Source organism: Adiantum capillus-veneris, chromosome 18, assembly GCF_014529385.1.
Source record: "Adiantum capillus-veneris isolate H3 chromosome 18, ASM1452938v2, whole genome shotgun sequence".
Lineage (NCBI taxonomy): Eukaryota > Viridiplantae > Streptophyta > Polypodiopsida > Polypodiales > Pteridaceae > Adiantum > Adiantum capillus-veneris.
This window is the reverse complement of record NC_140948.1, coordinates 128,714,907-128,730,861: the sequence shown is the minus strand read 5'-3', so window position 1 is coordinate 128,730,861 and position 15,955 is coordinate 128,714,907. Positions and strand designations below refer to the sequence as shown.

The window sequence follows — 15,955 nt, the reverse complement described above, 5'->3', positions numbered from 1 at the left end:
TGGCAGCAGCCCCTACTCGCTACACCTTTTCACAGGAGACGGACTGTGTATACATAGATGGGATCTACAAACGCCCGTGTACAGAAGAGCCACGGCGACCTCTGGAGGAGCTTACTACTATACTGACACAGACATTACATGATGCAGCAGCAGAGGCATACCCACACACCCAGCCTGAGCAGAGACGCCGTTCTGGGAGCATGCCCCAGAACAGCTGGTATGATGAGGAATGCCGCGAGACTAGAGCTAGACTTCAGAGGGAGGTGCTTTTGGCGGACATCACTCACAGACAGTAGAGAGAGAGATGTAGGTGTAGATTTTATTAACATCCTCGGGGAGTGAAAAATGACCCATGGGACCAACAATGTAGAGAATAGTCTCCTCCCAATAGATGTGATTGGGAGAGACGTGTTAGAGATAGATACAAGCATGTAAATATGATCATTATGTGGCAATTTTACTCAAATCATCACGGTGAAGGAGTTGGGTGATGAATGCTCTAATAGCTGATGAAGCAGATGAGGAGAGACTTGAGACAGGCAAGTATGGTTGGCAAAAGATGGAGAACATCAGCCTGTATGTGAGCATAGCTCGGGCAAATCATAGCAACATGCTCCTCAGTCTTCACACACTGAGAATCACAATCTTGCATCTTGCAGTATCAGAGCATGAGGTTGAGATTGTTTTGCATTTATTGAAGTATCCTTTGTTAGCATGTTTGAGCCTGTAGCACCATGCCGAACTCTTGGAAAATTAGGCTTATTATGAAGTTGTCTGATGTCCCTTCTCCATGCAACTTTAGATAGAGGTGGCCTATTTCCTTGATGGGAGAATTTACAGGATTTGCAAGTCATCGCTAGTCACTTGCATCGCTCTCTCCAACAAGTTATTTGCCCAACAAAATGTGGATTTGTAAAAGGGCACAATGTATTTCATAACCTCTAAATGCTGTGTTGGACATTGATTTATCTCAATTCACAAATCCATAAGTTGTGATGATTTTAGTTAGATCTGGAGAAAGCCATTGGCTAAATTATCTGGTCTTTCATTGTAAAATTGATGCATGTCATAGGTCTGGCCCTTGTATGTTCAATATCATATACACCATTACTACAAATTCCACCTATCATGTTTATCATGTCATGAACGATGGTGTCGCTGACCCCGTATGTACCACTCATTTAGTTTGGTAAGTTGTCACCCATCCCATTTTAATGCCGCTTACTACACATAATGAGATTGTGGAACCTTCTTTACCAGGGCAACAACAAGCATTGGATGATAATATTTATATGTTTTTTGTGGTACTCAAAGAAAATCTTGTTAAAGCAACGCAAGCATGGTCTCTCTATACACTTGTGTCCAATCTATGCGTCAACAAGTGTAAATCTACCCTTGTTAGCTGCACAAAGGAGTATCTTCAAGCCTTGGGCTGGCATGAACATGTAGTGCACAAACAAACTATTTCCAAGCACCTTGACTATCTTGTGGTCATGTATGTTAATGTCAATTGGTTATTGTCTTGGATCTCTAGCAAGATCATGGATAAGTTTGTCTATGGGAAATCGCAAGCATGACCTTTTCATGTGTAGTTGTTGAAAGTAGCTTAGGCAATCATGCTTCATATCCTTTCGTGTTTCATATTCTTTCTTGTTTCATATCTACTGCCTTGGAATTCTATAGTAATTTCTAGAGTCACTATGCCCCTCTACTTCTTGATTTGGAAGAAGAATAATATCAATCGTTAGAAAAATTAAAGGTGCACACATGTCTAATTTATGGACAAATGTGATCGGGAGCCATAAATTCTTCTTTAATATCTATGTATTCATTCCATGTAGCAATTGCTCGGTATTGTTTACTTAGTATGTCAGAGTAGTCTCCCACATTACAAGATGCTGAGAGGTATACCCATCAGCCATTCAAATGTATGAAGTCCACTTTGCTTTCAGGTTGATACTTTTATGGCAAGCAATATTAGTCTTTGTTGATTGGAAACCACCCTCTTGTAGAAAGGCAACCAATTCTCTACAATCGAAAGTGCTTGCTACTTCAAGGTCTACTGGCATACTCATCCTTCCAAGGCAAAGGTGTTTCTTCGGTGGTCTATCCTCATCACTATATCACACAAGGTTAAGGTCCAAAGGAGGGCTCGGAGTGGCTCTGATCTCAGCTGTCCAATTGCCGAGTGAAGTAGGGGTGAACTGGGGGTGAGCAAACTAGAGGTACCGGTGCTCAGGGCGTGAACTAAGGTAGTGTGCGTCGGTAGGGCTTTCGTGTGGCAACCAGGATGTCTCGGGTTCGACCCGCACCCCACAAGGCTGATAAACTAGGGATGAACTCAGGTGGGTGAGCTAAAGGTGAATTCGGGGTGCCGTGTTTGCCCCTAGCTCACTCCTAGTTCACCGTGGCGATCAGACACAGGAGATCAAAGCCATGCATCCCCCCTCAACCTGGGCCCTAGATCGCCTCTAAGCTTACCCTGTGTGATATAGTGATGAGGGTGGGCTATGGTGGGAGGGCTTGTAACTGTGATGTCGAGACCTTTCCTTTCTTTTGCAGCAGTTTGGAAGAAGACAATAGGCATGGCATCATTACTTGTCCCCTTGCCAACAAGATATGGGCCTTTCTTTCCTCCATATAGTTTCAGGTTTGGTGAACTTCCTCTTGTGACTTGGTTTTTCAAAAGCGCTCTCAAGCAGGCATCTAAGCCTTTTCAGAAGCTTTTTAATATTTTTTGCTGTTAATAATTGGACCACAGTGAACGGCTTTTATGGTACAAGTGGTGTTCAAAAACATGTATTCAAATTGAGAGGCATTTTTCTTTGGAGCGTCTCCTCATTCACCTTAACTCCGGTAATCTCTGCGGCTAATGAGCGAGTTTGGAAGGATAGCATCTTGGCAAGGGACACTCATTGCTTGATTCTTCAGCATGGCTGCTTTTGCCATCATAGCTGTGGGCTTATGTTAGTTCAATTTCGGTCACCCAGCTCCTAGCCTGTTGTTTGATTGGAGCTTTGAACATGTACATTTCATTTTGGCGATCTATATGATTACCCATTATTTAAAGAATGAGAGAGATGATGTGTAGGGTTCAACCTCTATTTACATCCCCATGCCACATATCAAAAACAGGAATTCTTTGCTATGTAAATGCGATTTCTTTGGTTTAATCGAGAGAATATTATGTACGCAAGATGTCACGTTCTACAAATACTTCTTCATAGTTTACAATAATCAGAAGGGGCTATTTCGTCTACAAAAATTGTTTAGTCCTGTGATTTGCAAGATAAAGGCCATTTGCTTGTCCACCATATGCACATCTTCTTGAGGATGTTGCCAGTAGATTATTTCCTTAGCTCTACCTTGAGCAGAGGAACATTGGGCTCACTGTGTTGATAGTTCAATGTGAGGCATACTGCATTGATGTATTTGAGAGGTTTGTCTTCAAGAGAAACCTTCTGCAAGTTTCCGCTTCCAAGCACACTGGGCAAGGAAGGTATGCCCCACTACTCATTCTCACATGAGAGCTGTACAACCCCTCCAAGCACAATCTTCACTACTCGTCGGCCTTCTGTTTCTTCCACAAGCTCAATCCAACACCAAGCCCAAGGACTGAAACCACCACCCCTAGGGAAGCTTCCCTAGGTAGGTGAAAACCTGCATGAAACAAGTTGCAGTTGCATTAGGCTTTTTAAAGGGACTTGTTGAAGAAAAAGCTGGGGACGGAGGGGTTTTTTTTTTTTGGGGGGGGGGGGGGGGGGGGCACCTGAGGCTATTTTATGCTCACCAAAAAAATCAGCTATCATCTTTGACCCAATGAACCCTAGAACCACAGCAACTGAGGGCTGCCCAAACCAATACAAACAGTTAAAGCATTAAACATTGCCTACACATCAATGACAAGGAGCATCACTATACCATCGAAAACAATGCTACTTATAACAGCTAAAACTTGCTGAGAACTTGCTGCATTTCTTCAATCATCGAATTAAAAGAAGTCTCCACATCATGTTAAGACAAGAAGCCCAAATGTTAAATGTATGAAGAGTGCCCCAAATACCTGAATATATTCGAGCTCACCCATGCTGCTGGAAATTATTGTGTAAAGGGACCTTAATCCTGCACCCTCAAGGTTCAATTAGATGGAGATCGATATGAAAAGCATGGAATTTAAAACCATATAATATTGCCCTTACCGCAAATGGCAAAAATATTGGAAGAAAAAACTATGAATGGATCTCTGGTAACTCCAAAAACAGCTGGAATGGAGTCCACCTAAACACCAAAAGAACCAGCAGATTGTTGAAGCCACACAATTATAATAAAAGAGAGTTAAAAAAAAGAACCAAAGGACGGAAGCTTTACTAACAACTTCTAGAGGCCGAATGGGCCTATAAGACAGACAGATGTACATGCATGTATCCTATGGCTATCCAGAAAAAGTAACAAAGGTGAAAAATGAAAATATTACAACATAACTGACTAATATTACTGGGAGACGAGACTACATGGGCTAGAGGGATTGAGCTCTAAGCAATGAGGGCAAAGCTACATGGTAATGGAGTACGACCATGATATGAATGAGTTTCTAAATAAGTTCATCTGGTACCATAATGATGTCATGGGGTGAAGAGTCCACGAAGGATTATGGCAGTGGGATGTGTGTGTGTGTGTGTGTGTGAGAGAGAGAGAGAGAGAGAGAGAGAGAGAGAGAGAGAGAGAGATTAGATGAAATGAAATGTTATATTAACGTCTTCAAAAGGCCAAAGTGACCTATGAGACCAAAAGTTACAATGTGGTGGATCTGATACAAAGTCTGAGTATCAAAAATAAATAAAAAGGTGCTGAAAAAAAGGGGTACCAAAGTAGTGAATGAATGGGGGCTAATACAACACAATGTGGGTGTATCCTCAAAAAAGAGCTAAATCACACGAGATCCATCATCGGTCGCTGGAGGGTCTCATCAATCTCCTCCATGATCAGTAATTTGACCGAGCGTAGCGCACGTCGAGCCAGAATGATCCGAATCCTCTAATGCAGCCTCCATCGATGTAATGTAGTCCTCCGCAGTTGTGGGTGTCTGGATCTCCCTAGCTCGATAGCCCTACTACTGACCTGTATACTGCCATGATCCCCCAAATCAGCTTTGTGGGTACTCCCATCTCCTGTAGTCGGCGCATCAATCTAGCTCTAGGCACTGTGTCGAATGCTTTGCAAAAGTCCACAAAGCTACAATAGAACCGTCTCCCATGTGATCTGCCCTCCTCAATAATGGCTCTGAGTGTCAGAATGTGGTCAAGAGTAGAAAAACCTCTCATGAACCTTGCCTGCCTGGCTGTGCACGTACCCCCCCTCTCTGCCCATCTACTTAGCTGCTGCTCAAGAATGGATGCGTACAACCATGCCAATGTATGAGAGAGAGAGAGAGAGAGAGAGAGAGAGAGAGAGAGAGAGAGAGAGAGAGAGATGAAATGAAACAAAATGATATATTAACGTATTTAAAAGGCCAAAATGACCTATAAGACCAATCCGTTACAAACTGGTAACTCTAATACCATGTCTAGGTACAAAAAAAAGAGATACTAAAATGAATCTGGCAGTGCTACTAGCAGGAATTGTGTGGGGTATGTGTGATCACTGATACAATAGGTGCCCGATACAAGAGGGTGACATAATGGGTGATGAATCCATCCTCATCTGTACTATGGATGTCGAGATAGCATGGCTTGAATCCTTTGTTGTAGTCTTCGTTGATGTTGTGAAGTTCCTCTCCTCAATCGTGGGCGTCTTCATCTCCCTAGCTCCAATGCTCAATCAATGAGAGTACCGTCAGTGTGAGTGTGAGCTGAGCTTTGCAGTGGTGGCTGCTCCTCTACCTGTCCAGTGTCTAGTGTGAAGAAATCCGTAATCGGTCTCTGAGATTCTCTCTCCGGATCTCCTCAGTAAACTATCTTTGTGTCTATGTAGATACAGTCCAAGACATCTCTGGTCCTAATAGCTCATGACTCTGGAGAAGCGTCCGAAGCCTTCTCTAAATAGACGGTGGAAGCGACCCCATATCTCGTTATACACTGTGCACTGGCATATATAATGTATCTCCATCTCTGACTTTGTATGGCATAGGCGGCATAACCTGCTAGCTACTGGTATTCCTTTGAAATCTATGAGTCTCAATCTCAAGCTGCTGTGAAGATGCCCGTATCTGACCAATGGCACACTGTAAACCATGAGTCGAATACCCCGTGAGTTGGAGAAGATGCTATTTATAGAAAGCCATCTTCGTGCCCAACTCCTATGTCGGCTCTATCCATGTCCTCCTAGTGTCCAACTGCGAGTGACAAGCTATGAAAAGTGAGTGAATCTACGAGATCCCATGATGGATAGGGCCTTCGGACTAACCATAGGTACTAAAGAAGACCAAGTGCACGTGTGTAAGTAGACTAGATAGCTAAGGCATGTCAAGCGTAACTATAGCACAAGGACAAAGGAGTAAATATGAGCCACAGATTGCAGCAAGTAGCTAGAAATCCGGCCTACTCTCAGGGGTGTCCTAGCACATGAGTCTAGTAATCTCCACCCTTATAAGAGACAACGATGGTGCACCAAGGGAGTACTGAAGGGAGGCAAGCTGTCCATGCTGAAACCATGTATCTGGAACCATGATAACATCTGTGCATACCAGCATGATGTGTCCCCTTGTAAAAGCTAAGTGTGTGGAGGACTCAAAGGCCAATCTGGCGTATCTGTCTCTGGTAGTATCCCATAAGTTGTGCATAAAGGAGACTGATCTAGTAAGCACTTCTATCTCCATAGGGCCCCGGGGCTGCTAACTCCACTCTAACAATCTAGTGTGGCACGGAGGTCTTGGCTCTAATCAGCCTAGAGATTATAAATACCAAGGGCCTCTCCATACCTCTCCTGACCCACACAGAGTCCCCAAACCTGAACCCCATAGAGCATAGCTGAACCTAAACTTAGCTAAAGGGTCCCTTAAGTGGTCAAACAGAGGACCCACGGTAGCAGAAGCTACCAAGGTATCATAGAGCCTCTCATCAGTCTAGTCTATCTTGCTCTCTTTAAAGAAAACCTTGGCCTAGTGAAGACTACCCCAAGATAAGTATATACATCTGTGCACTCCACAACCTCTTGACCATAAGTGAATGTAGGTACTGATCTCCTGTTCCACTGCGGTGTGGTGTTAAACACCATAACCTTGGTTTTACCAAGGTTTACAGATAGTCCACTATCCTCCGTAATGCATCCAAATGTTGCTGCATACCCTCCGGTGAGTCAGACATCAACATATAACAACAATGGAATCCATGTCCCTGCCAGCTGGGCACCTCTGTCACCCTCTCTGTCAATGTAATCAGAAACCTCATCTATATACATACCAAATAGAGTGGGAGACAACGGACAACCTTGTTTCACTCCAATCGTGGAGTGAACTAAATCAGATATCCCCTCTGGAGTGCGTACATGTCCCGACATTGATCTGTATAGAGCCATGATCCCCCAAATAAACACAATGGGCACTCCCATCTCCTGGAGTTTGCACATCAATTTGGCTATGGGCACCATGTCAAATGCTTTGTGGAAATCCACAAAGCTATAATAAATCCATCTCCCATGTGCCCAACCCTCCTCAATAATGGCTCTGAGTGTCTAAATATGGTCAAGAGGGGAGAAGCCTCTCCTAAAACCGGCCTGTCCCGCTGCCGGTATGCCCCCACTCTCTACCCATTTACTCAAAGGCCAATCTGATATCTCTCTCTTTGGTAGTATCCCATAGGCTGTGCATAAAGGAGACTGAACTGGTAAGAGCCTCTATCTCCATCAGTGTTACCGGGGATTGCCATCTCATGGCCAGGGAACGCCGGAACGGCATTCTGGGGATAGCTCATGGCTTGGAACGGCTTGGGATGGGCAGATTTTTAGATTTGGTTGTTTTTTCTTGTGAGCCTCCCCCTTATTAAATGCCCCTCCCCCCACCCCTTACCTTCACATTGCACACAAGCTTTCAATTGCCAAAGCGCAAGCTCTACCCTCTCGAGTCTCGTCTCTCAATCTCTAGCCTCTTTCAAGCTTTCAAGTCAGACTCTACAAGGCTAAAATCTCTCTCCCTCTCCCCCTCTCAAGCTCTCAATTCTATACGACACACGTTTTTCATAGTAAGGGTGAATGGTCTTCAAATCAAGTTTTTTGTGAGTATTAGAGTTAAAGGACTCTGATACTACTTCTATTCAATCACATAGAGCTAAAAATTGCATTATTTAAGTGTTTTTATGCCTCCCGTTCAGCGCTGTTCTCGTTCCGGACCCCTCTGTCGTTCCCCTGTTCCAGGGGGATCCGATCGCTGTTCTCATTCCGCGTTCCGGATAGCTAACTCCGTAGATGGGGCTGCTAACTCCGCTCTAATGATCTAGTGTGGCACGGAGGTCTTGGCTCTAATCAGTCTAGAGATCATAGATACCAAGGGCCTCTCCATACCCCTCCACCTATCTTGACCCAAACAGGGTCCCCAAACCTGAACCCCATAGAGTATAGTTGGACCTAAACTTAGCTAAAGGGTCCCTTAAGTGGCCAAACAGAGCACCCACGGTAGCAGAAGCTACCAAGGTATCATAGAGCCTCTCGTCAGTCTAGTCTCTCCTGCTCTCTTCAAGGAAAACCTTGGCCCAGTGAAATCTACCTCAAGATAAGTGTATGCATCTGTATACTCTAGTCTCTTGACCATAAGTGAATGTAGGTACTATCTCCTGTTCCACTACGGTGTGGTGTTAAACACCATAACCTTGGTTTTACCAAGGTTTACATTCAGTCGACTATCCTCCGCAAAGCTATGTAATGCATCCAAATGTTGCTGCATACCCTCCGGTGAGTCAGAGATCAACACGATATCATCAACATATAACAACAATGGAATCCATGTCCCTGCTAGCTGGGCACCTCTGTCACCCTCTCTATCAATGTAATCAGAAACCTCATCTATACACATACCAAATAGAGTGGGAGACAATGGACAACCTTGTTTCACTCCAATCGTGGACTGAACTAAATCAGATATCCCCTTTAGAGTGCATACATGTCTTGCCACGGATCTGTAAAGAGCCATGATTCCCCAAATCAACACAATGGGCACTCCCATCTCCTGTAGTTTGCGCATCAATCTGGCTCTAGGCACCATGTCAAACGCTTTGTGGAAATCCATAAAGCTACAATAAATCCGTCTCCCATGTGCCCTACAATAAATCCGTCTCCTCAATAATGGCTCTAAGTGTCTAAATATCGTCAAAAGGGGAGAAGCTTCTCCTAAAACTGGCATGTCCTGCTGCCGGAATGTCTCCACTCTCTGCCCATTTGCTCAACTGCTGCTCATGGATAGATGCATACAACCGTGCCAATGTGTGTCCAATCATAGTAGTACGGTAGTTTCTAGTCTCCGTAGAATCACTTGTCTTGAAGATAGCACAATAGTAGACAGTCTCGTAGACCTCACACATGACACGACTGAATAGAACTACAAGAACCTCTGCTAGCATATTTCCAGCATGTATAAAGTGCTCTGCTACGAGACCATCATGATCATATGCCCTCCTGGTCCTCATCCTGTTAGAGGTGGTCTTTACCATCTTAGTGGTAAAGAAGGTACTCGTAGATGGGCATGGATCAGGAGGATCTGGAAGGGGCGTCTGTCCACCAGGGATGTTGCATACTGACCTCACATATCACGGGAAGTTATCACGAGTGCTCATGAAAGAAATGCCATGCCTCTCCTAAGTCTCTACTCAAGAACAACTGGTATAAGTCTCACTACATTTGAGCTAAGCACACTCCCTTCTTCCGTCGCATAAGGGGCCGTAAGGCTATCCGACACTGTGTGATTGATGACCCCTAGGAGAAGATCCTTCTGAAGCTGAGCTCTCGTCTCTCTACACTCCTCGTCATACCAACTGTTTTGAGGCATGCTCCCAAAACGGTGTCTCTGATCAAGCCGCGTGTGTGGGTATGCCTCCGCTGCTACATTTATCTCTTTTAAAAGATGGAAGTCTGACATGGACTGATGGGTCATGGAACAGTACGGCTATGGGACTCGGTATCTATACTGATTGGTTAGTAGCATGGCACCAAAGTTCGCGAGTGATTCTGGCAACATGAATTGTTGCTACTGAGGTTCGCTCTGGGTTTTCTCCTATACATCCACCATACAAGATTGGGGATCCAATGTGGCTTCTCCGCCACGATCTACGTTCATCTTGCCCTTCGCAAAAGATGGACTATCAAAGACTTGAGCCATTCAAGATAATTGGCCAAGTGAATCCAGTCACATACCGTCTTCAATTACCACATTCCATGAAGATTCATCCAGTCTTCCATGTTTCATTGTTGGAGCCTTGTCATCAATGCCAGATTCTTGTGGCAGATGCTCACAACCACCACCGCCCTTAGAGATTGATGGTCATGAAGAATATGAAGTCGAGTAAATCCTTGACTCAAGAATCTCTCATGGTAGACTTCAGTACCTTGTACATTGGAAACACTATGATGCAAGCGAATGAACATGGGAGCCTACATATAACCTCCATTGTGCACCGCCCAAAGTTCGTGAGTTTCATCAACAATATCCATCGAAGCCCACCCCTACATCAAGAAGGACAACCGCTTCTCGTGGAACTCGTAGCTAGAGGAGGGGATATTGTCACGGATGCGAGCTCTTAGAAAAGTCCTAGAAAGTTCTAGAAGAATCTAGAAAGTTCTAGAAGCTTGAAGAAGAATCTAGAAGGTCCTAGAAAGTTCCAGAAGCTTGAAGAAGAGCCTAGAAGGTTCTTAACCTCCTTAAGCTTGAGGAAGCACCTAGAAGGTTCTTAACCTCCTTAAGCTTGAGGAAGAACCTATAAGCTTCTTAACCTCCTTAAGCTTCAGTATAAATAGAGGACTTGGGCTACAAGCCCCTCAATCTTCTCAAGACCAGTTGTGAGACTCCTACAAGGTACGTCCTCTTCCAGATTTTGTCTTGTTTTCGAGTCTTGTTTTTGTAACCAAGTCTTTCCTTGTACTCCGGTCTTGTAATCCAAGTCGAGTACCAAATAAAGTATCAAGTCTTGTATCAAATTCTCTCAATCAAGTATTAAGTATTGTAATCAAGGTTGGGTGTTGTAATCAAGTCTCAAGACCTTGTTAATTGTGAGTGTCTCCTCTCGCTCTCTTCTAGCTCAAGACGCACTCATAACACAAGGTAAAGACCCAAAATATAACCATCCGATCCATCATGCATAGTGTTGACTGAATACCACGACATGCCCATTGATGTCATGTACATGTCTACTCTTTTCATTTCTCCCTATATAACTTTGTGTTGTTCTGTTGTTGCGCATTCTTCCCATGTTTCTGTCTCTTATTATTTCATTGTGTAAGAGTGTGCATGTGCCTTGTCTCGATGAGTCTGTGAGTGCATGCGAGCGGCGGGATGTGTGCCTGCCAGTTCTTATTACATTGTGTAAGAGTGTGCATGTGCCTTGTCTCGATGAGTCTGTGAGTGCGTGAGTGGGGGTGTGTTGGTGCATATATGCCTGCCAGTTCTTCCTCTATGTATGTGCAAGTGTGCCTATACTTCGGGTGGTTGGGTGTGTAGCATGTGCATGCTTCTTGTTTTCTGCTGCTGTATTTGTGCAATTTTTGTGTGCTTGTCTTGGTATTGTGCTTAGGCTTCTAATTGCTTTAAGGTGATCGTGCCTCATTATCACAAGGGAATGCAAATAGTTTGAGATATTGGAAGGGGAACAAAACGAGCTCAAATAAAAGAAAACTGATTGGGGAATGCCTCCATCGTTACACAATGCAGCTAAAAATTTATATTGCATTCTCCAAATGATTGGGCAAGGAATAGTTAAGAAAGAACCTCACATATCTCATTAGTAGGCGTCGTAATGCTTATGTGTGTTCTACATGAACCTAGTTCACAATTATTTGTTACACATTCTTTAGTGTCACTTTGGAATGGGAAATGGACAGAAATGGGAACGGCTTTCTATATGGAACCTGTTCCCCCCATTCCAAGAGCACGGAACGGCATTCCCTTGCGATTATGATGCGCCTATCCTATTGAGGTCGGGGCATCCACTGCCGCTTCCACTTGCTGCCACTACAGCTTGCAAAGGTGACACCTGGCCTTTTTCTGCTTTCTTTATTTTTCTGTTGTATAGTTTTAATTTTCCTTTTCTTTGCTTTCTCTTCCCCTTGGGGTGAGGTAGTGGCTCTCGACCAGTTTTAGGTCGTAGGTGCTCAAAGTCCTAGCTAATGATACCCAAAGAATGCTACTTTGGTGTCCTAGTAGGAATAGACTAAGGAGCCCTCAAGCTAGAGAGATTAACTCTACCTAAATGCTTGAATGCTTGAATGTACGATGCTCTTTCCTAGCTACTCTTTCAATGCAATGCATAACTTAAATGTTCACTAATGTAACTTGCAAAAGAACAACTAATGCTAATGCAAGCAAACAACTTGGAAAAGCATGAACAAAATGAAAGAAGATAGATCGAGGCTTATTATCTTTGTGGGAGACTCTCAACAGCATGGCATGGGTGAAGATTGTAGAGAACCCACAACTCTATTTTGCAAAATGAAATAACAAGAAAAAACAACTAAGCTAGTTGGCCTTGAGATCCCACTCTCAATCCAACGACTAATCTAATCCCACATCCAATGGTTTTGCAACCAAAGGAGTAAAAATATTTTCCCGCAACAAAACTAATGACTCGCTAGCTTAGGCTACTCGCTGCAGTGACGACATTGTTTGAGCCAAATCGCATAGCGGTTCCTTCAACAACCTTAATAAGAAGTACTGTCTCTAGAGAGCTTAACCCGGCTAGATCATGGAGGAAACATTGTGTTGTCAATGCGAAGGAATCTCTGGCAATGCACATGGGCTGCCTAATGGCAACTCAATCCTACCAGGCAAAACCATCGGTCGACGTATTCACACACCCAAACCTGTGGCTGAGTCGCGTGCACCACAAGCTGTGCACACACACACACACATTTACGAGTGCACTACACCTGAGAGCAGGTCGCACCGCTCACACACACACACACACACACACACACCCGCAGATCTGCCAGAAGCTGCTGGCTGCCCAGCGCTGCTGACGAGGGGGACAGCACCGACAAAAACGTGCAGGGGTAGATGGACGCACAGGGGCTCGTGTGGGGCAGCAGGTCATGCAGCAGATTCCCTCTCACATGCTTCCCTAGCATTGTCAATGATGTCCTTCTAATTGAGCTTCTCCTGAGTCTTTCAGCAGCCACTTTAAGCAAGTGGACAGAGATGTACAACTCCTGGGAGAGTTAAAAGCTTGCGACGCACTCTGGTCTCCTCTACCTGGTCTACTTCCTTCTGTAGTTGATTTAACTTCTCTCTGGCAGCTGCTCCTTGTCTTCACTGTTCAAATTGGCCCCTTTGGAGAGAGTCTAACTTGGGATACCTCTATATACCTTCCTTTTGCGGTCCTCCTGGTTGAAAATGTTCGATTTGGTTTCGAGGTGCCTATCCCTCAGAAGCTGCTGAAAGTCCTCTCTTCTCTTACTTCACTAATTTTTACACTCTTTAGGAGAAGTTATACTCCTGGCATTTTGTAGTTTTGATGGCCTCTGATCCATCCCTTTAGTTGCCCATAGTTTTACAGCTGTCTCTGTTTTCCTTGCTTATAGCCAGCCCTAGTATCGAAGGCCATGTATATCCCATGGAGACAGGCCCATTGTAGACCATCTCCAGGGGTGGTACGGTAATCGTATTACAGCATTGTTTCTTTTGCCAAAAAAATAAAAGCCAGGCAGGGGGGACAATGATTAATGAAATCGTTTTAGAGTGAGACATCATTTATATTATAAACTTTGAACATGGCATAGATGCTTACCGCAAATGCAATGTCGCTTAACTCAATGACAGCCAATGTTAGAAATAAAGGTGTTGCCTGCACATCTACCATAAGTTAAGTCTCCATCAAAGCAAGAAGCTCTTGGCAAATAAACTGGTTTAGAAATGAGCCTTACTTTGCGAGAACCTTCAATGGTTGTGAAGAACTTATTTCCATCATATTTCTCTGCTCAAAACAAAAATAACAGGTATGCTCATGTGTCAGGAGAAGAAAACGTAAGCCCGTCTGCTGAAATCTATGATGAATGAATCCAACAAAATTGTGAAAAAAGTCCACGTGTATGCATGGCAACATTACACATGCTGTTAACCACACTGAATAGACCACATAAGAATAAAAGCTGGCTTTGAAGACCCAGTTCTCACAAACTATGCAGATGAAGAACATCTTGGCAAAGTGCAGTTCACATTACCGAACTCCAATTTGAACAGGGCATTACACTGGTGACAACAGAGATTGTAAGAGAACAGTAAGTCACCCGTGACAGGTATAAACCTTTTACAAATGTTCACAATGAAGTTCTTGGACAAGTCCTCATCGTTGGCATCTTCTTCAGCTAAAAGCTGGAGACAAAACAAGTAGGATTGTTGAAACACTAGGGTTTACAGTTCAAATCACCCAAAGAACAGAGAGCCACAAATACAACCAGAGATAATATTGGACACGTAGTGCCCACAAAAGAAAACCAACGATTGGACAGCACCAAGCATCACTCCTGCCCCTTTGTCTTACAAGCAATTTAGTAGCAATCATTGAGAGTGCAAAACACAACAATGACAACACTGAACACAAGCACTGGATATACAAACAAAGATTGACGAGCCAATGTCACGAAAGTATAGACAATTTAATGACAGGAAACTACATTAATTGAGATCTGACCATGCCCTCAATTGCCTCTCTAAAAATCCTTCTTATCAATGGAATCTACATGCAATTTTTATGGTGTCTCATCCTCTTCTTGCCCGAAATTTTATTTGGCTATATGTGCATAACGACCACATTCTCAAACCTTAGCATAAACACATGTATTGAAAACCTCTGTTTTGAACCTCAACATGTTCAGTGTTAATCCTCGGTAGATGGTGCTCTAGAGCTCCATCACATCGGAAGATGCCTATCTGTCTTGGCGACTGCTCTAGGTGTTGAACTTTTACTATCACTATTGTGAGAGACAACTGTAATAAGCAAGCTACTTACACCTTGATGAGCTTATAGATGTAGCCTCATCTTTATGTATCTGGCTACTGCTAATATGTGACACAAGTCGCCCACCGTTTGGAATCTGCAACAACATGATGAGCTCAATGGTGCTCACCAAAAGCTGAAACATTATGCTGAGAAAGCTCTTGTCACCAGTCTTCAGAAAAAAGGCAGGTTCTCTCTAACATTAGCGAGAGCTTATCACAAAGGTAGATAACAAGTCCTAAATAAGGAATCTTTGGCTTATTCGTGGCCTATTTTCTGTGATCATGACGCTGGGCGTTACTTTGGTGGCACCACCTTTTCTACTTAATTGGTGGCATTGGGCCCCAAGTCTTGTGTTAGAGGTTTTGGACCACGATCTGATTGTCCCCAGTGTTTGGCTAAACGGTTTGAGTGGTGAGCTTGATGTCCTTCCCTTCTCCTTGTTCTATGTGCTTCTCAGGCTTGTGTCATGCCACGTCCAGTATGGAAGGTGCAAACATTGGTAAAAGAGCAACGTCTTGCTCTCTTTCATGTGCTGTGAGGACAAGGAAAAGGGAAAGGGTAACATGGTCTCTTGAGTTATGTCTCGGGAGTGCTCTCTGTTACTATCCTCACACCATAACGGCTCTGCCATGCACATTGCAGGACCCTCCTCAAGTATGATGGCTACAAGTTTTCCCCAGTGACGGTTGCTCTTGCAGGAATCCGAAATTGTCCAAGAGGGGATGAATGTTGTTCTGCTGTTAACCGGTTGCAACTGGAATCTTGTGTGTGCGTGTGCGCGCGCGCTAACAACAGAGGGAATCATAAACAAAAAGGGCTAACTTCAA

The 15,955-nt window shown here is 44.0% G+C and overlaps 1 protein-coding gene across 2 annotated transcripts in view; it reads right to left on the bottom strand.

Annotated features, from left to right (window-relative positions):
- Positions 1-3,138: 3,138 nt before the first annotated feature.
- The window catches only part of PDE149 (integral membrane TerC family protein), a 47,690-nt gene continuing 34,873 nt past the window's right edge, over positions 3,139-15,955 (bottom strand). Inside the window, exons 9-15 of one of the 2 annotated variants that reach the window (XM_086489302.1) lie at positions 14,416-14,500; positions 14,053-14,102; positions 13,917-13,973; positions 4,200-4,278; positions 4,064-4,122; positions 3,770-3,848; positions 3,139-3,660 (exon numbers count right to left, since the gene is read on the bottom strand). In XM_086489302.1, coding sequence (XP_086345428.1) covers positions 3,560-3,660; positions 3,770-3,848; positions 4,064-4,122; positions 4,200-4,278; positions 13,917-13,973; positions 14,053-14,102; positions 14,416-14,500 — 510 coding nt within the window. In that variant the 3' untranslated portion in view covers positions 3,139-3,559. The remainder of the gene's footprint in view (positions 3,661-3,769; positions 3,849-4,063; positions 4,123-4,199; positions 4,279-13,916; positions 13,974-14,052; positions 14,103-14,415; positions 14,501-15,955) is intronic. The other variant, XM_086489303.1, reaches the window with a different exon arrangement.